Source organism: Nematolebias whitei, chromosome 19 (genome assembly GCF_014905685.2).
Source record: "Nematolebias whitei isolate Nwh7 chromosome 19, NemWhi1, whole genome shotgun sequence".
Lineage (NCBI taxonomy): Eukaryota > Metazoa > Chordata > Actinopteri > Cyprinodontiformes > Rivulidae > Nematolebias > Nematolebias whitei.
In genome coordinates this window covers 28,522,387-28,543,470 of record NC_056516.1, presented here as the reverse complement: position 1 = coordinate 28,543,470, position 21,084 = coordinate 28,522,387, and the positions used below count along the sequence as shown (strand labels likewise).

Here is a 21,084-nt window from a genome sequence, read left to right as displayed (position 1 = left end):
GATTTCTCCTCTAACACCAAAGTTCATGCTCAATAATCCAGGTAAAATAATCCAACAATGTTTAGTCAGATCATCTGGACGGTTTCTTTTTTGTTGAGATGTTTTGTCCTTCATCCAAAGGACTTCATCAGTCCAAGGAGCCACAACAAACTGAGTCCCACAAGCAGCACACTCCCATAGTGGACCAACCAGTTTGCTGGTGATAACCATCTTATGACCATCTTATCACCAGCAAACTGGTTAAACGACTATGGGAGTGTGCTGCTTGTGGAACTCAGTTTGTTGTGGCTCCTTGGACTGATGAAGTCCTTTGGATGAAGGATGAAATGGCTCAACAAAAAAAGAAAACTGTCCAGATGACCTGACTGAACATTGTTGGATTTTTTTTAACCTGGATTATTGAGCATGAATTTTGAAGTCTTGAACCACTTTGGCTATGGCTACGTCAGAGGAGTTGACGGGGGAGAAGATGGGCCCCAGAAACCATCTTATCACCAACAAATTGGTTGGCCCACTATGCGAGTGTGCTGGTTGTGGGACTAAGTTTGTTGTGGCTCCTCAGACTGATGAAGATGAAGGATGAAACATCTCAACAACAACAACAACAACAACAACAACAACAACAACAACAACAACAAAAGAAACTGTCCATATGACCTGACTGAACATTGTTGAATTTCTCCTCTAAGTTTACAACTCCTTTTCTCTAAACATCCATACAGATGCCACAATCAACTGCAAAGTCCTCAAATTTTAATTTTTTTTTTATGTATTATTTGGCCCATTTAAGTGAAACAACACAAAAAACAACTTTAATCTCCAAGTGAGGCTTGAGAAACGAGTCACAAAACTGAATCTCAACACAATCTCTGGTGTCGTTTTACTGAAAGAAGCAGTGCTCAATAACTCCATCCTGCTGAAACGAATACATTTCCAAACTGCAAAAGGCAACCTCGAGTAAACGCTTTACTTTCTGAACCCTGTAACACTCTTTGCAACGATGGCTCAATCCAACGAGCCGTTAAAAGGACAAACATTGTGCCAACAGCATTGTTAAAAGCAAATAAAGTTTGGTTTGTGTTTTCTCTGCTTCTCTAACATGCAGCATGTAGGTTAGTGAAGATCTGTCAGAACAAATCTCTTTTGGAAATACCAGTAAAACTACATTTGGGATTGTAATGCCCCATGTACTGCAGACATTGCACCTTGCTCTTTCTTTAAATATTTTACCCAGTAAATGTGGTTTTAACTTCCATGTGGACAGCTTTATGCTCATGCTCAATATTTCTGAGCTGAATATATTTGTCATGCAAAAAAAAAGAAACAAACACCCTCCAGCCACGTGGAAGAAAAGCAGGATATTTACGATCAGCTTGGGGCACACAAGACTAAGATTTTCACCAGGAACCAGGCTTTGAGCTCAGAAATGCTTCTTCCAAAAGTCTTTTTAGAGTCTTAAAGCTACCGCCGCAGAAAGCGGTGAAAGTCCTGCAGAGTTGAGTTTGTTGTCCTGGTTATTTTGGTGAGTCAGCAGACAAACATCCATCAGCTTCCGTATGACGAAGATTGATCAAGTCAACTCCAGGGTGTGGAAGAACAATTTTCAGCATTTTTTTTAATGATTGCAGCTTTAAAGAACAATGTTCATCAGCAGTGTTCATAAATCAAGTGTTTATTTGACTGCGTAGGTGTGTGAGGGTTTGTATCTCCATGCAGCTGCTCAAAAACACCTCCATAAAAGCCCTGAGAGATGGAAGCAACCTTTTTTTTAATTAATTAAGAAATTTCACCTTCCTGATGGGCCTTTTGAAGGTCCGTGAGGGCTCAGAGGGAGGTCTTTTGCTTATGGTTATAGAAGCCTTGCGACCAGGAGGATTTCTGTTTGATAAATTGAGTTTGATTTGAGTCTGGCTCCAGAGAAGGCTGATGAAAAAGTTCAGATGGAGGCACAAATAAGTCCTGTGCAATGGTAATCAATTCAACTGTCCATTTAGTTGTTTCTGCAGCAACTCCGTGACCAGATCACAGAGAAGACTCAATTTCCAGTTGACAGGAAGTGGTGGTGGTGGCAGTCTTGCCCTCCTTGGTGAGCGTCAGGAAGCTAGGTTTCTCTATCACCATGGTAACCGCCCCTTCGTTGCTGTTGGGATTTTCCTGCGATGTCAAGGCCTGTTTCTCTGACGCTTTGGAGTCCCTCTCCCTGGGAAACACAAGGACAGCTAGGTTACATAGGCTGTAGTTTGAAATAACAAATCAGCATTTTATGATTAAAGTCTTATTTACTATCAGACAGCTGCTAGCTGCATAGATAGCTTGCTACGCACGTTCATAATTGTGACTAGCTGCAAGAGTAATTTAACATTGACGACGAGGTTTAGAGGTTCTGCAAGGGAGTTAGGTTTACATTTTGCAAATGAATGGATACTTTAGCACAGGGCTTAATTTACAAACCGATCGATGCTGGAACGCAAATAGCAGGTGGGCTGTTGGGGTCTGGGGGTCCTCCCCAAGAAAATTTTGAATAAAGTAGTTGCGATTTCCTGTATTTTGGTGTATTTTAACGGGCTGTTAAACATCTACATTTACCTACATTTGTAAACACTCCGCTTCTGTCAAGCATCCTCCCACCCTTGCTTGACAGTTCCGAGCACGACTCCCTGCTCGTCCGACTCCACATGTGAAACCTCCAGGCACTCACCCCATCACTTTTTTAGGGGCGGATATTTTTTTAAGGGTTGAAGCATAAATGCTACTTGAAGAGGCAGATTGTATGCTAGTAAGTGACTGTTATGTTTAAAATTAGTGTTTATGTAATTATTTTCAGTTTACATAACCAGTATAAGTTTTATTCGTTCAAGGCAGTCATATTTGTTCATAACTTTATTATTAGGAGAGTTACAGGATCCAAGCAGTTACCGGAAGTACCCTGTCAAAATAAGAGTTTCCAGATCCTGTTCCAGCAGGATCCGGCTCAAATTAAGCACCGGTCTAGCCCTTTAGAAAATAGTCTCACTGACTTTCTTGCAAGGAGCTAGCTTTTTAGCAACCAGTTAGCAACTCACCTTTTTGATAATTTGCTAGCTGCTAGCTACAGGGAAGGTTTCAAACAGTAACAGAAATTAGGATTGTACTCATTTTTCTGCAGTTTATCATTTCAGAAAACTAGTCTCCTTCACTTTAGCAGATAGTTAGAACCTCACGGTCTTGGTCACTGCTAGCTCCTAGGTGCAAGAAAAAAATTAAACAGCCACAACATTGAGCTTTAGAGGCGTACAGTCATCTTCGCCCACACAGTGTAACAATGGGGTTTACTAAAGTTTGTTCTGCTGTACTGGCCCTTCCTAATAAAGCTGAAAGTATATTTGTGTCCAACTTTGTTGCCATCCTGAATGTACAAAAATTCTGCTACATCCATTTTTGTCTCCAATCCTCCCACAGAGAACATAGAGTTGCAACTGAGGTGCTACAGTCTCAACGTAAACATGTCTAAAGGGAGAGAAGAGATGGTATTCTCACCCGTTGTTAGGAGTCGGGTAAATGACCAAGAAGCAGGCAGTGAAAAACCCAAGGAGGGAACCCCCAGAAGCCACCATGGGAATGACACGAACGCTACCAACAGCCTTCACTACAGCACCCAGAGCTGAAGCCACCAGTATCTGACTGATGTACACCTGCAAAATCACAACACAGTAAAGAGTCATTAGTTACTATGAGTTATCGACTGAAACTGCAGAATATGGTTTGCTTTGTACTGAGCAACAATTTAAACTCAGAGTTTAGGAGAAATAGATTAAGTGCAAACCAACCTGACAGGATAGGATGGCACAGTCAATGCCAAATCCTCTGCGGGAGTTACCAGGACTGTGTTGAACGTACTGCAGGAGGGAGGGATAACAATTATCACTCTTCAATAATAACTGAAAAGGTGCCAAAGGAACTTAACCAACACAGTCCAAACTAATTAGGAGCAGGCTGATGTTACAAATTAAGCAAATTACTTGAGTTTTAGACTGAAAGCAATGTTTCTGTACCTCTTTCATTTCGTGATACTGTCCAAGCAGAGCGTAAGGACAATAGGAGATACTCATGCAGATGATGCCCATGCTGCTGATCATTACCATGGCAACATACACGTTAGGGAAAATTGCCATTATAGCAGTTCCTATGAAGAATGAAAAAGAGAAAATGTACTAAAGGTCCAAAAAACTGTAATTCCATTCCTCTGCTGCGGTTCTTACCTATTGAGAATCCGAGCGTTCCCAGTATGTAAATAACTTTAATGCTCAGGTCAAAGTTGTCAAGATACTTCTGAAGTATAGCTGGAACGAAGGTTAGTAGACTGTTAACGTCATTGTTTCAGGTCAAGACATCTTCCATCTACATTTAAATCTATAAAACTTTAAAGTTATTACCTGAGCACGTAGCAGAGGTCATAGCATATATAACCAACCCCCAACATCCCATTTGAACCCCTTTGTGATAATTATCCAATGATGTCGAGTTGGTAAGAGCCTGCAAAGGAGAAAGCAAGTGAAGTGTTTATTTGAGCTACCACCTTGCCATGCCACTTATCTGAGCATGTTGGGAGAAAAAGTTACAAGAGTTTATAGCTTAGCTACAAGAACAAAAGCATTATTTGAAATAAAAACTTAAAGCTAATGAAGGCACATCTCTAGGTGCATTTACTGTAGAAGTTTCATACTGTGGGATCTCCATGGAAGATGACTTGTCCCATGAAGTCGGTGAAGAAGACGGCCTGTGCGATGATGGAGAACCATGTCAGAAGGTGGCAGGCACAAAGACGCAGCAGCTCTGGTGGCATCTTCAGCATGGAGAGCCACAGCAGCCGTACGGTGGTCTCAACCTGACCGTACACACATAATATTGTCAAAATCAGACAGCAACTTCTGAATGTGGTCACCAAATAATCCATACTGCTGCCTTTTGTTCAGTATGTGAAAAATTCCTTTAATTAGATTATCATTTAATTAGTAGATTTTTCCCTTACTTCACCCTCCTCGCTCTCTGTATCGCCGCTGGAGGAGTTTGTATTCCCGCTGCGGTTTCTGGTTCTCAGTCTGTTCCTCCTCCTGTGTCGGGCCTCCACTACATACAGGTCGTTCATGCTGCGAGAGGGCTTGATGAGGAAAGCGGCATTTGCTCGGCGGTAGCGGTAACGATGGCTGCCTACTCGCCCATAGTAGGAGAATGTGCATGACGGCTGGCGGTAGAAGGTGTGACGGTGGCGTGGCTGGCGCATGGGAGCTCCAGTACTGGCAGCTGGATGAAAAAATCAGTTTATTAAGACACTGCACTGGTCTAACATTTAAAGTAGCCACGACATGCGTACAGTCGCATAAAAAAAGTGTAGTGATGCACCAGTTGTTCAACAAGTGTCCGGAATTGTCAGATTTTTTAATTCATTAGTGAACACACCATACCTAAGAAGCTAATTTGTACTAGCAAATGTTTTTAGTCTGGAAAGATTCCACTTCATAATGCCCGTTGCCATAAAAAAAGGTCATATCAAACTAGTTTATTCTGAGATGCATATGCATCACAGAACATGCAAGCATATGCAAGCGTCTTCATATGCAAGCAGATATTTAGTATTTCAATAGTTCCTACTATCAAGCTGTATTTTGTAAGGTATAGTTATAATTAAATACATAATTCCATAATCATTTGAGAAATACTGCAGTATTTATTTATTAACCTTTATTTAACCAGGCAAATCCTACTGAGATCACAAATCTCTTTTGCAAGGGAGGCCTGGGCCTGAGGGCAGCCTAACATGCATGTTTTTGGTTTGTATGTCGAAAGCTGCAATTTATTTTAAACTGATGAACTGCAGCAAACAAATTTGTTTTATTATCCTTTTGAAAAAGCATAACATGATTCTTTAACCTGGTTGATAAAAGATATATGCTGTAATTCTGTTTGAGTGACATTTTATTGTTATGAATAGCTCCGTTCAGCAATCTGGAGCATTGAACTTTAGGATTTACAGTGATGAAGGACGACCCAATAACCCGGTGTTTATTTTAAAAGTCGGAGTCGACCAAGATCAAAGCCAGATATTGGTAAAAATTGGAAATTGGAACCGGCCCAGAAAACTGAATTGTTGCAGCTCTAGTACAGAGTTTATCATCATATGAAGGTTCTGACCTTTGACCATCCCAGCCCGGTGTGCCTGTCCTTTAGAGCTCAGCCCGTTCGAGCTCGCTCTGTCGGCATTAGGAACACTGGCTAACAGTCTCCCATTCAGAGTCCGCTGCTCATTCAGCTGATTGTTCAGCAGAGCCTCCTGCCCATCATCGTTCTCCATCTCTTGTAAGAAAGCCGAGAGGCGAGAAATCCTGGGGTTGGGATTGTGTGTTTGATGGTGGGCGCTGTGTGGGCGGAGTAAGTCTTCGCTTCCTGTGCTGCTGCTGCGCCTGATGTTGGTGAGTCGGGGACGGGAGCTGCTGTGGTTCGGGTTGAAGAAGGATCCGGTCCTAGAGAGAGTGCCGTGATAGGGTGAGATGTGTTCGGCAAAGATGGACGGCTCTAGGTGGCACAAGAACAACATGTCGTGGTCCATGTGGTCGAGAGTTGCGTCGGCCATGGCGAGAACACTGTCACTTTTACCTGAGGAGAGAACAAGTGGAGTTTAGAGGTTAAGTCAAATATGACAGGAACCTGGATCATATCTGTCCAGATGTCAGCTTACTTCTCACAAGCTCCACCTCCAGGAAGTCCATGTCCATGTCTCCATGCTCTGAATGATTGTCTCCATAGGGATCGTAGAGGTCGTAGGTTTCTATGGTATCATCTTCTCCGATCATTTCCAACTTTGGGGCAAGAAGTCCAGTCCTGCCATTGGCTGATTGTTGCAGATGGGTGGAATTTGGACTCTCCTGGAGGGAAAACAGAGGATCACGTTCTGCTGTACATCACAGATAATTTGTTTTAAACACACAGATAAAACCACGACATAGGTCTGTACCTGGTCGAGCCTGTCAGACTGTGGAGCGTATTGCTGTTCCTCGATGCTGAAAAGATGGAGCACCACTGAGATGGAGAAGAGGATGGCAGCAAAGATGAACAAGATCTGCTCCTGGGACTTGAACACTGCTCCGAGGAACGTGTGCGTCCAGTCCAAACCTCCAAGAGCGTAGCCGACTGCACCTCCGAGACCTGGAAAAACAGAGGTTTTGGCTTTGAAGAAAAGTTGTCTGCACATTAAAACCACATAAAAAGCTTCTGAGTTTCCCATACCTGCAGAGGCGGCATGGATATTGAGCGCCATATCTTGTTCTTCTGTATCAGCTACATCCAACAGGTACGCTCTGATTGGACCTTCTGTGGCATCGGCACAGAAGTCCAGGACCACGACACCCAGCACAGTCAGAACAATTCCTATTGGTTGTCTCCCCTGCTCGTCACCTAATGACAGACCTGACAACAGAACAGATATAGACATGTGTTTTTTATTTGGTACTTGTACACATTTGAAAAGCTGTAGAGAGTAAAAGACACAACTCAGTGAAACAGAGAATAATGCAATAAATAGTGGAAATTTAAGCAAATATTTCTTGTATAAGCAGCTCAGAAGGGTTTAAAATGCTCCAGAATGAGTTGGTCTTTTTTGTGCCTACATGTCTGATTTTCTTAGAAAAAAGTGCCCAAGTTTGAAGTGCTTACTAAGAATTGGGGAAATAAGCTGATTCAGTTGAGCAAGGATTAGTCCCATTTTTTAGACAAGGTTCCTTGTTCCCGAGTTTATTCGAGTACATTAAGACTTTAAAACAGATTTTCAGAGTGTAAAAAAATCAGGTGTCATTTTGAATTAGTACATGGAGTAGAATTGATTGTTATTGTCAGGCTGCATCAGTCTGCAGACATCTTACCTGCAATGTAAATTTGTTATTAGCTCTCTAACATGTTCTTTTTAGTCATGCAGCAATTGCAATACATAAGACTTCATTTCACTGTTTCTAATTGTCATTTGGTTACAAATTTAATACAGATCAGCTTACTGCTGTTGCAGAAGCAGCATGCGTCTTACATTATCGCTACAGATGAGAAGATGTTTGGGGTGGTGACAGTTGAGTAACTAAACTTACAGGTGTGGACAATTAACCTTGATTTGATGTTGTGGTTGAGAGTAATTTTAAACAATTACTCCGGGGAAATACAATCAAGATTCATGGATTCTTTGTTGACACTTATTCAGGGAAAGATTGAAACACTGTTCCTGAGATGAAGTTCCGTGCTTTGTGCGTCTCTTTCCAATTTTTCTTTTATTAAGCAGTTTTTTGTTGCTTTATTGGAGACCGCCTATAAGACTGACACTTATTATTATCCACCTGATTTAGGGTTTCTTAACTTTATTGGGGACTGCCTAGTATAAGGCAGCACCCATTATTTTTCTTCCGCCAACTTTAATGTGGCCCGAACCACAATGTGCACCCCCACAAATGTTCTATTGAAACAATCGGCTCAGCCCCGTGATGTGTGCTATTACTTTTATTGGAATTTCGAGTTAACATGACAAGGTAATTGCAAATAAAGACGCCATGTTTCCCACATAAAAACTCCTGATGGAACACTTCTCACCCTCTAACGGCAACTCTGAGGTCACATGACCTAGAGTGGAGAGGTCCCTGAAGATATATCAGAAAGTCAACAAACTCTTCCTACCTCCACAATTTTTAAGACACGCTGATATATTATACATCAAAACTTAGGCATTTTTGTCAACTTTCCACCAGTATGTGTGGTTTGGCTGTAGGAGTTGCGTTGTCTTCATGAGGCGTCTCAGAAGCGCGATCGTTTCACGTCTATGTTTCCCCATTATAATACTGACATTTTTGTTCTGATCAAATTGTGAGGAGAGATTTTAGCTCGTCATATCTCTGACAATTAGTGCTGTAAAAATGTGAAATGTAACAAGAGTGTGAACCAATCTCCTATCTCACTCATGCTTCAAGAATTTCTTCAAGAGACCCAACTGTCTGCACACAGCAGCTGTCTGAAGCAAGATTTTCTCTCATAACGCTCTCAACTCTCAACATCACATACAGTATTGAATCAAAATTGTAAAAAATCCAAGATGGCCGCCTTAGCTAAAAGGGAAAATGACTGTTTTTTTGTCATATTGAGATGAAATTTGGTATAGTGGTAGCCAAGGCTGGGTGATATATCGATATTTTAAAAATACCGAGATAATTTAAAATGCAATATAAAATGAGACTATATCGATATAAAACGATATAGTCTTATACGCTGCATAAAGTTATAAATCCGCCAGTTTTTCTCCCGGTCTGCAGGCTTCAGCCTTCACGCCACCCCTCCTCTCTCCATCACTACTGAATACAAACCCGCCCCTCCCCAGCTGCTTGCTCCAGCTGAAGAAGCTTAGATATGCAGATAGATCTTTGTTGACTCACAGTGGGAGAGCCATTTTAAATTCCTGATAATGTGTGAAATTTGGTGTTCTCCAGGAAATGAACTGGTTGGCAAGGTATGAAGTTGTCTTCTCATTAAAAAAACATGGAGACAAATATCTATTTTAGGGTGATTTATTTTGCTGTGTTTCTTCTGGTATTTACACACAGCATGAAAGCACAGAAGCTCAAGGCTCAGCAAAGCTGCAAGGCTCCGTCTGCGTCGGGAGAGGAAAAAAAAACAGACTGACACACGCAGCTCTGAACTTTGTTTACAGACAGAGCGGTGCGTTCACCATCATCACAGTGACGGTGCATTCAAGAGCATAGGAATTATTAAATTCGGAACCGTATTACAAGCCATAATCAAACAGAATCAAACTCAGTAAACAAGCCAACTACACAACAATGTGGGCTTTCTAACAGCATTGTTAATAAAGGTTAATAAAGGTTGACTGAAGATACTTCATTAGAATCAGACTTTTTAAAGAACAAGTCAGCCTTTCATTAGTTTTAGTTCAAGTTGTGTTTATTTGTCATACGCAAGGTTAACACAGGGTTAACAGTACAATGAAATTATGTTTGCTCTGTATGTTTTCTGTTTAAATTTTAAGAGCACAGATGTGTTTTTGATTTTGTTATGCAGGAAAAAAATATTTGAGACATTTATTTTGTACCGTTACAGCTTTGTTAAGCTGTGTGACAATTGGGACAAAACTTTGACTCATAAATATATATTTGTTACTACTTTATGGAAAGAAAAAAAAAAAAATATATATATATATTGTATAGCACCATTTATATTAAAATATCGAGATATTAATTTTGGTCCATATCGCCCAGCCCTAGTTCAGATATAATTTTCTAAAACAGAGAAATGCTTTTTATATGTGCATGCAACATTAAAGCAACTTACCTTGTGTTTTCTGACGTTATCCATTAGATTGAAGCCAAACTTGTGATCAATAACTTATTTGTGGCTGTTAATTGACGGCACGCACACAAATAGGTCACTGCACATTTCCCATACTGCTTTGCAGGGTGCGAGTGACCTTGTGAGTTACTTTCTGAGGGAACAGTTGTATGAATGTGTGTGAACCGCACAGGGTGAAGTTGGATGTTTATTATAAAGGTGTGTGAGATAGCAGCAGCAGTGTGACGCAGCATGACTTTACAAACTGAAATCCACAAATGGCAGGAGAAATAAATAGTGTTTGTAGAAAGAACAGCAGTATGTGTGTGTGTGTGTGGGGGGGGGGGGGGGGGCAGCAGGCACAATGGAGCCACCGTACTCATTAACCAGGCACCCAGACAGGAAGTGACCTGTGATTGGTGGAAAGAAGGAAGCAAACAGGAACCATTTCCCTGTGAACTGCCTGCTCTGGTGTTCCCATGTCAACACACACACACACACACACACACACACACACGCAGGTTACTACAGTTTTCCCACGTCACTCTGTGTTGTGCACAATCACACTTCTATTTATTTACCACTGAAACACACGTTCTCACTCATTTGCTCATTTCTTTCACACAGATATTTTTTTCTTAACTCTACTGCCAAGAGTCACTCACACACAAACACACACCCAGACACACACACCTACACACACATCCCCGGTGCCCTATTTCAATGTGTCAACTTCTGAGTAGACAAATGGGGGTAGATCAGATCAGAAGTGAGTAAAATGTAATAGTCTGCTGAAAAAATTATTCACAAAACCCTTTATTTGAATATTTTAACTCCCTTGATGTTTTACTACACTTTGTTTTATGTCTGAGACATCTAAAGGGTCAAGACTCTCATGCGCACGTTATTATTTAATGAGAGCAACATATAGAAGATAATAAATGTTTTTTTTTTTATTAAGCAAAACAACAGTGAACCGTAAGTGTTGATTAAGTTTAACAATATTCCTGCTGCTGCAAAATGTAAAAATAAAAAAAGTCTTAGAACAGTTCAAAGTCAAAGAAACATCAGGTAGTACAGCAATCTTTATTGCATTTTTTTATTATACGCTTCTAGTCTTTTAATATTGACTGGGAATACAGTGTAAAGTTTTACAATTTTAAATGTTTATTACCTAAAAGAAACAAAATCACTAATTCCGTTTTGTTTCCAGTCACCTGTTATTGTTGTGTCCTTAATTAAAGCCATTTAAACAAAGACAATTATCTGCAGTTACTTTTTGTGTGAATGTTTATAAAACATTCTCACTATTGTGATCCTTTTTTCTTCCGTACATTTTCAACTTGATTCTTGTCCCGCAGTTTTCAAGCTATTTCAACAAATCCTATCAAAATGTTCAGCTTTTTCAGGACAATCCTGCTTTGACTTTTGGTGTTGGTGCAACTTTAGCTTTTTGAAATATTTAGCCTTTTCTGCCATTTTTTTTTTCTCATAGAAAATGAATTGAGCTCATTTTACATCCTTCATATCTTTAGATCTGTTTATAACCTTTTACTGCTTCTTCATTTTGTTCTAGTTCAGCTTTTTAAATTTAGCTTCCTTGTACAAATTTGAACATTTTTTCAGCTACTTTCAGTTAATTTCAGCTGTTTCGTGCTCCTTTCAGATTCTTTCTGCTAACTTCAACCTTTGTGTGCTTCTTATAACTTCTTTATGCTGATTTCGGCTTGACATGCTCATTGAAGCTTATTTCTGCAAGTTTTAACCTTTTTTTTTTTTTACTATTTTAGCTTGTATTTAGCTGTTTTTATGCTAATTTACGTTTTAAGCTAATTCCATATTATTTGCACTCATTTCAATTTTTTTCTGCCCAATTCAGCAAAAATGTGCTCTCTCCACTTCCTTCTGGTAATTTCAGATTTTTTCTGCTTTTTTTAGCTACCTTTCAGCTGTTTTTATGCCAATTTCAGCTTTTTTCAGATAATTTCCACTTTTTATGCTCATTTCTGCTTCTTTCAGCATACATATTCTTTCTGCTTTCTTCTGCTCATTTAAGCTTGTTCTAACTTTTCAGCTACTTTTTTTTAAAGCATTTTTAGCTATTTTCAGTCGTTTTCACATAAATTCAAGTTTTTCTCTGTAATTTCTGCTACTTTCACCCTAATTAACTTACTTGTGCTAATTTCAATTTGTTATGCTCCATTTAGCTTTTTCTACTAATTTCAGCCTTTTCTGCTATTTCAGCTACTTTTTAGCTGATTTTGTGCTAAATTTAGCCTTTTCAGCTAATTCTGCATTTTTGAGCTCATATCAGCTCTTTCCACTTCCTTCTGGTACCTTAGACTTTTTTCTGCTTTTTCAACTACTGGTACTTTTCAGCTTTTTTTGTTGTTGTTGTTGTTGCTCATTTCAGCTTTTTTAGCTAATTTTCCAATTTTTTTTGCTCATTTCTGCTTATTTAAACCTATTTCAACAAATATGTTCCTTCTTTTTTCTTCTGCTAACTTAGGCTTATGCTTCCATTTCAGCATGTTTTTAACTAATTTTAGCTTTTTTTCAGCAATTTCTTCAGCAATAAGCATTCACACTGCATTTTTGCAGAAAATGTAATTTCTCTCATTTTTATGGGGTTTCTTCTCACCAAACACCCGTTGCTTGAATGTTTAACCTTCTGTAGATCAGATAAACCTAATATTCATCTTTTACACCATGAGTTAAAAATTTTGCATTGTGCTGTATCTTCTTAAGCGTTCATAAAAATAAAAATAAAAAACAAGCCACACAGTGCTCACCTATTAATGACCCGTTTAGAAAGAGTGCCACTCCGAGCAACGTTCCGATGCAGAGAGCCAGGATGAACGGCCTCCTCCTGCCCCAGCGCAGAGTGCAGCGGTCGCTGGCCGAGCCGATCAGAGGGGTGAACATGAGGCCCAGAACCGGACTGAGGAACCACGTCAGACTGTAGTACTGCTCTGGAAGACCTGGGGAGAGACAAACAGAAACCTGAGCAAAGACTTAGACAATAATTAAGTTCTGATTTTATATTTTGACCAGCAGGGGGCAGAAGAAGCATTCAAACTTTAGGGGTCCACAGATGTACTCAACCTCAAGTCAAAGCATTACATCGACCTTCTAGAGACCTTCTGTTCAGGCTCACATGAAGGTAAAAGGAGGATTGATCTCAGATCTACTGTGTTGATGGGAAAAATCACCACCTCCATTCTTGTGTATCACTCCGTGGAGAACCGTAAGCTGAAAATGTGACTCAGTCGTCAGAAACAATGTAATCCAATGAGATGACACTCATATTTGTGTTGCTGCTTCTCATCAAACACAAATAATCTGAAGCACTGCTGTTCATTTTCAAAGTATTTCAGCCAGATGGCTAAATTATTGAGTTGAAATGATGAGAATTTATGTTACTTTAGATTGTGCAGCACAACAGAGCTTTGTGCAAAGCACCATTTTAATATTTTATGTGCTCTAACTTTCCATTGCCGGTGAAGCTTTCAGACTGTTGCACAGCAGGACTTCAAATGCAGCCAGAAAAAAAAAAAATAATAAAAAAACTTTAGCTTAATAAAGAAACAGTAACCAGCAAACTAATGGAAAGGTGCACATGCTGTCAATGCCTCTAAATAACATGCGACGAACACACTTGTCATCAGCCAAGCTATTTATTAACTGCTCATTGTTTATTAACAGTGATGGTTCATTTCAACACATGCACATGATTTGAAAAAAAAAAAAGATGGATTATGAGGGTTTTTTGCATGTTATCAATTTGAATGTTTTAGCCCATAAAAGTCAAATTTTCTTAGTTTAATTTGACATCCAGGAAATAAAACCTTTTACTGTAAGATCTAAGAGAAATTAAACCCATCACCATTTACCCCAAGCTTCCTGCTACATCTCCCTGATGACACAAACTGACTTTGCTCCCACAAACTCTGAGATCCTAAACGTTGCATCACTTGTTCCTCCTAAAGGACAGAGGAGCTGCAGAGTTTTTACTGCACCATCAAAAACTTAGCTTGACGACATATTTTAACTCCACAGTCTGTAAATACATGCACACATTTATATAGAGCAGGGCTATTCAACAAAACTGCTCAGGGTGGGGCACAGTTTCTGAAAACCAACAGCTCGGGGGCTGGACATCCAGCGATTAAAATCATTATGTAAATAAACCCAAGTTTAAAATGATCTGTTATTTTTAAAAGTTGTTTATTTTATTGCATTGAATCATAAATTCAATAAATATAACCCAAACCCAGAACCAAAACAAACACCAAAAAATTGTGTTATGAAGTGGGCCAGATTGAAAGCACCCGCTGGCCGGAAATGGCCTGTGGGCCACCAGGTGAATAGCCCAGATATAGAGATATACTGTAGATCTAGAGATAGAGAGATATAAATATAGATATAGAAATGTAGAGACGTAGAGATATATAGATATAAAGATGTAGATAGAGATATAGATAGATGTGGAGATATATAGATGGTGATATAGAGCTGTAGAGATATAGAGCTAGAGATATAGAGATGTGGATAGAGATATGGAGATATAGATATATGTAGAGGTATAGAGATGCAGAGATGTAGAGATATAGATAGAGATATGGAGATGTAGATATATAGAGATATAGATATAAAGATCTAGATAAAGATCTAGAGATGTAGATAGAGATATAGAGATATGTAGAGATAGAGATATAGATAAAGATATAGATGTAGAGATGTAGAGGTGGATATAGAGATAGATGGATATAGATAGCTAGAAATATATAGATATAGAAATGGATATAGAAATAGATATAGATACAGAAAGATAGGGATACAGAAAGATAGAGATACAGAAAGAGAAACGGATATAGACAGACAGAAGGAGAAGCGTAACCGTATTAAACTGATGAGAGGAGAAGAACAGTTTCACTTAAGTGGTCTGATTAATCAAGAGCAATGAAACGCAACATTTATTGTTGTATCTGAACAAGCTGACACTTGACACGTCTCAATGAAATTGAATAAAAAGTCACTTAGCCGCCTCTCTGCTCGTCCCATAAAGACACTAAAATGATCTACTCTAATGTATACGTCTGCAATCTGAGGGAGGCCGCACCTAATCTGCCTCAAACTCTGTCAGCTCTGCTTAAAGAAGTGTCAGGACAGACCTTTAAACATCTTCAAACAAGGTGATTCTCTTGAAGCACTGGTTTCCAACAACCTCTGTATTGTTCTGAAACTACAAATCTGATGAGCACTTAAAGCAGCAGGTGTTTAGAAAGAAAACCTATTTTTGCAGAAATAAAGCCTCAAATATTCATCTAACCAGATAAAAATAGAGATTAATTAGAGGGTTAACCAGTAAAAGTAAGATTTTGGGAGCAACAACAGAGCCTCCAGACTAAATTTACTTCTCAAAATCTCGTTAAAAATGTGATTAGAACATAAATTGCAACATGACATAATGAGAATCAGCTACTGGTTTGAGGCTTTGAAACAATTTAATCCTTAGTAATGACAGGAAAGGGAAGTGAGACATCTGAAAAGTGGAACTGCTGCAAATCAGTAAAAAAAATTAACAAAAAGCCACTGATAATTTATCTGTTTGTGAATAAAGAGACAGACGATAAAATACCAGAGGGAAAAAAAACAAGTTGATTTCACCAAATTGATTACAAACCAATTAGGCTCCACTAAAATGGAAACTCATCGGATTTAAAAAAAAAAAAAGCAAAAAAAAGAAAAAGCACATCATTTAAACATGTTTAATTTTTAAATCAACCTGAAGTTCTTTGTGGGTTTTCTGGAAATTTGGAGGTTTGTGTGAAAATAGATGTTTTCTATAAAACACTGAAGGAAACAGACACAACAGCAGGATTTTAAAAAGTGTTTCCCCTTTTTTTTTCTTTTTTTTTTACATTTAACAGAAGACCAATGAAACATGTTGAGCATGTGCTAGGTAACAATTGCGACAAACAGCTTTTCACATCGTCCAACAAGTATTTTGACCTGCACAGTCAATATATTTTCTTAACTCGATGTTTACCAGCTCAAGAAGAAGATACTGTAAATTTCCAGCCTTCTTTTGCCAGAGAGTTGCACCTCAATGAGTGTGAGACTTCACATGTTTAGTTTAACAGATTTTTGTCTCAAAACATCAATAGATCAACTTCACTCAGAAGTATCTTTGGGAATCAGATCTGGGATAGATTTTCCTCCTGATGTTTCCAGCTACAACATGGAAACAAGTGAGACCTGTTCCTTTGTGTTCCCACTGACCATGGTCATCTTTACAGACACGCAGCAGTGCATGGAGGTGCATGTTAGCAAACGCTACAGAAACGTGATCACTAAAGGAGGTTTCAATAGAGGCTCTGCAGTTTTAAACAAAGAGCAAATAAACATTTTATTACTGCAGCGATTCAGACTCTTTCTGTGTGAGGTGGCCGTGTTCAGGCGAGTTTTATTAAAGTCAGCGTTTGTGGAAAATCACTAATTTTACCACTAAAAACAACTGTGGGGAGCATTTTAACTGGATTTATTGACAGGGACTACATTTCTTTAGTCAAACATCCAGAGCCCATTTACAACTACGGATTATTTGAATGAGAAAATATTCCACCATTGGTTCTGTTTATACAAAAATTAAGTTTTGACTCATTTCTTTACAGTCACATTTGGTTGTTTTAACTTTTTAGGTTGTGAATTTATTATCTATTCAATTTTAATTCAATTTATTTATATAGTGCAAAGTCACAACAGAAGTCATCTTAGGGCACTGAACAGAAACATTCATATAAATAAAAAATAATTTACCATTATTTATCTGAGGAGCAGACTGCTTTGAGTTTAACTCCATCGCAGACTCTCATCTTGAGCAAGCATGAAGGCGACAGTGGAAAGGAAAAAGTCCTTCATGAGGAAGAAACCTTTAGCAGAACCAGGCTCAGGACAAGAGGCCATCTGCTTCAACCAGCTGGGTTTGAGAGGAACAGGAAGGAGGAACAGATACACAATGGCAGGTCGAGAATCACGTTAAGATAGAAATAATATCAAATGAAAACTATTCAATTTTAACAATTCATGGAAATGAGGTCAATTTGTCCTCCTGTAGTCTAAGCCTATAGCAGCATAACAAGACAACCCCAGCTACAGGATTTATCAAAAAGGAAAGTCTTAAAACTGGACGATGTGTCAGCCTCACGAAAGAAACTGGAAGTTGGTTCCACCAGAGAGGAGCCTGTTAACTGAAAGATCTTCCTCCCATTCTGTTTTTGGAAACTCTAGGAACCACAAGTAAGCCTGCAGTCTGAGAGCGAAGTGCTCTGTTAGGAAAATACGGGACAATAAGATCTCAAATAAAAGATGGAGCTAGGTTGTTAAGGGCTTTGTAGGTTAGAAGTATGATTTTGAATTCAATTCTGGATTTGACAGGGAGCCAATGGAGAGAAGCTAAAACTGGAGATTGCTCCTACTAACTCCAGTTAAGACTCTGGCAGCAGCATTTTGGATTAACTGAATACTTTTTAAAGAAGTAACAAAACAGGCAACCAGACAAATTTGGTTGGCAGGCCGTAGACAGAGGAAGTTCTCTGGATGGGAGACAAAATGTTTCACACTTAAAGAAATTGGTTCAGATGACCCGATTTAACCTTTTTTTGTTGTTATCTACCTGGATGATTGAGTTTACAAACCTTTTTTTAAAGAAGTATTTGGACACCCAGATAATAAACCATTGCAATAGTCTATTCTAGACGTGACAAAAACATGAACCAGTTTTTCTGATGTGTAGGAAGCCCGGTAACTTGCTTTGCAACATTTTTACAGATCAACATGAAATCATTTGTCAGTTTGTGACATTTTTACAGTTGCAGGATGGACTGTAATTCAGCTAAAGCTGATGGGAGGTGGAACTGGCACATCAAACCCAGGAGCAGTGATGAATGGACAAATTCACACTGGAGGCCACCATTTGTGAGAGTACAGGCCATGTTCCTTTTGTCCAGTACAAATGTCGACCTCTGCTTTTCTGTCAAGACGGGACTTAACCCTGTGTCGCTGCGGTGACCAGGTCTTGGGAACTCTGTCACCACGGAGACTCCGTCACCTTCACTTCCTGGCTCCTAATATGGACGCGTCATTCACAACGTGCTTCCCACCGAGGGGCTTTTTTTACTTTTCAGACTTTGTGTACTTCCAGCCTGTTCTTTCACATTCACACACTCAGGAACACGCACACGTTTCACAAATGGGCACACAGACTAAATCTGCATGGAGCTGCCATAAAGCACAAGACAAGGCGGCAGATAGGAATCGGTCTGTCTGTAGGTTTGTCAACATCAAAACAGGAAAATGGTTTCTGGTAAACCGTTCCCACACACAAACACAAATGCACACACGATACCAAAAACACAAACGAGATGTAGTAAATAAAATACATGTCTCTGTTCCCAGACACTTCTAAAACACAGTTCCCACACACACTCCTGATACTGTATGTGCAAACACACACACACATATATATATATACATACACAGGGAACAATACTGAGAGAATCAGAACACAGGAAGTATTTTGGAAAGAAAATAAAGGACTGAGAGCAATAAGCTAGAGGAAATGTGGAGAGAAGGAGTGTGAGAAAGGATTAATATCAAAAAAGTGACAAAAGAGTGGACAGAGGGCAGAAATAAGGTGAGAGGAGGAGGGAACATATGGACAAAGATGGAAAAAAGACAAAGAAAGTTCATATTTAGGCTGTCAAACTGCTACTGATTGATCCTGGGAAAGACAAAAATCTGCCCCACCTATCATCAAAGTATTTTTTTTTCTTTTACTATTATGCCCATTTCCTCTTCCCATACCAACATAACAATAACATTAACGATAATGGAGCTCCAAGTCAGACTGTGGGAAATAAAGTTTATATTCATCGCAGCATCTGAGCAGGTTTTATGATTTTTTTTCTCCACCTGGCTTCTTCAGAACATGCCCATCTTTTTAATTTCAAATCTTGAATTTAAGAGGTAAATCAGACCACGACGTCAACAAACTTAAACATGCTGCCTCACAGAATCAGGCTAAAATGAAAATTCAGCTCCTTCAAACACAACCTCCAATGTCACTTCAACTTTTTTCTGCTCTCCAAATCTAAAATAAAGAAATCTAATTGCCGTATTTTTCAGACTATAAAGGTGCAACGGATTATAAGGAGCATTAAGCGAAACAAAACAGTCAGATAAGTCAAACTTTATTCAACTCATTCACAATAACCACATAAAACTGGTTCAAGGTCAGTAAGCGCAACCAGAATTAATACATAAGGCGCACCTGATTATAAGGCTCACTGTCGATTTGAGTGAGTTGATTTGAGTGTTATGATTCTTTCTGCCTAAGTTGCATATTTTCCCAACAGTTAACTCTTTGCTTCAACTTGTCCAATTACAAATCATTTGCAAAAAACTATACTTTAAAATGAAATTCAGACAAACATTTTGCTTCTACAGCATAAAAACACAAAGAAATGAAGGTATTCCTAGAAGCAATGCATTTGTCCTGCTGCCTTTTACATCTGTGTTTAAGACCAAGATGATCTTATGTATGAGAAATGATTGTTTTTAGCGGTTTTGATCTAATGTCATATTGCAATAACTTGTGCAATCTGTTAGCTTTTAGAAAATGTGTTTTAAATGATTGTCAGCTACTACCATGTCAAATTTGGCCTCAATATCTTTAAAATTCACTGAAATTTAGCCTCTTTGTGCTGGTTAATTTTGATCGGCTGTGGCAGCCATCTTGAATGGGGTTTAATCCAAAAGTTATTCAGTTGAAAATTTTAGATCAATATTAGTTTCATTGAAATGCATCCAGTGATTTATGAGGTATTTTGCTAACAGACAAGTAAGAGTGATACCTAGTTAATGCCACTGTTTTAAGCAAAAATGTTACACGTCTTGTGCTCAAAGAATGTGATGAGGGCGACACAGCTACTACAACACTATTTTGAGCTTAATGTCTAAAATTTGCTGAGGGATCAACATATTGTAGGGGGTTTCAAGTTGGTTGTGACGGCCATCTTGAACTGTGTTGAGTCAAAATATAAATTAGCTGTAGACTCACGTCGATTACTTTGTGAAAGTTTCATTAAAATCTTTTCAGCGATACGCGAGATAGTTCTCAGAACAGATGAACATGCACACGCAGAATCACAATCAAAAACGTTGTCATCCTTTTGTCTTTGGGTGATGATTGTACGCTGCTGATTGCATTGATGTTACACAAAGGAGGCCAGAGTGACTGGAGTGAGGATCGATGACGAGCAGATGGGACAGTTTCAACTTCAGCATATAATGTGCAGCTAAATACGAATAGCAGCTGTCCACTATCTTGGCAGAACAGACAATTAGCTGCACAAACTCTGTTTCCATCTGCTTTCTGTCACTTCTCGTTTGGGTTTACTGAGGAAAAACCTGCTTGACTTTGTTCAACTGAATGACCAATTTCATTCGAGTATCGTTGAATTTTTGGAGGTAGAATATGATTAAACACGGGTATATCTGACAAAAAACATTGCTGTTTAAAGTGCTACCCTTTCTCCATTAAAAACAAACAAACATGCCAATAACCGCAAATGTTTCATCCTAATGAAAAAACAAAATCTACCGATCTGATTTCTCTCTAAAGACAGTAAACCTCCGTCTCCTTTTTCTTTTTCCTCATTCTTTCCTTCCTGCCCA

The 21,084-nt window shown here is 39.0% G+C and overlaps 1 protein-coding gene across 1 annotated transcript in view; it reads right to left on the bottom strand.

Annotated features, from left to right (window-relative positions):
• Positions 1–2,022: 2,022 nt before the first annotated feature.
• Positions 2,023–21,084, bottom strand: part of LOC119425908 (solute carrier family 45 member 4) — a 41,191-nt gene continuing 22,129 nt past the window's right edge. Inside the window, exons 2-14 of the mRNA XM_037693464.1 lie at positions 13,137–13,325; positions 7,261–7,440; positions 6,989–7,179; positions 6,713–6,899; positions 6,169–6,630; positions 5,009–5,280; positions 4,703–4,864; positions 4,413–4,512; positions 4,239–4,319; positions 4,032–4,162; positions 3,807–3,875; positions 3,517–3,671; positions 2,023–2,200 (exon numbers count right to left, since the gene is read on the bottom strand). Coding sequence (XP_037549392.1) covers positions 2,023–2,200; positions 3,517–3,671; positions 3,807–3,875; positions 4,032–4,162; positions 4,239–4,319; positions 4,413–4,512; positions 4,703–4,864; positions 5,009–5,280; positions 6,169–6,630; positions 6,713–6,899; positions 6,989–7,179; positions 7,261–7,440; positions 13,137–13,325 — 2,357 coding nt within the window. The remainder of the gene's footprint in view (positions 2,201–3,516; positions 3,672–3,806; positions 3,876–4,031; positions 4,163–4,238; positions 4,320–4,412; positions 4,513–4,702; positions 4,865–5,008; positions 5,281–6,168; positions 6,631–6,712; positions 6,900–6,988; positions 7,180–7,260; positions 7,441–13,136; positions 13,326–21,084) is intronic.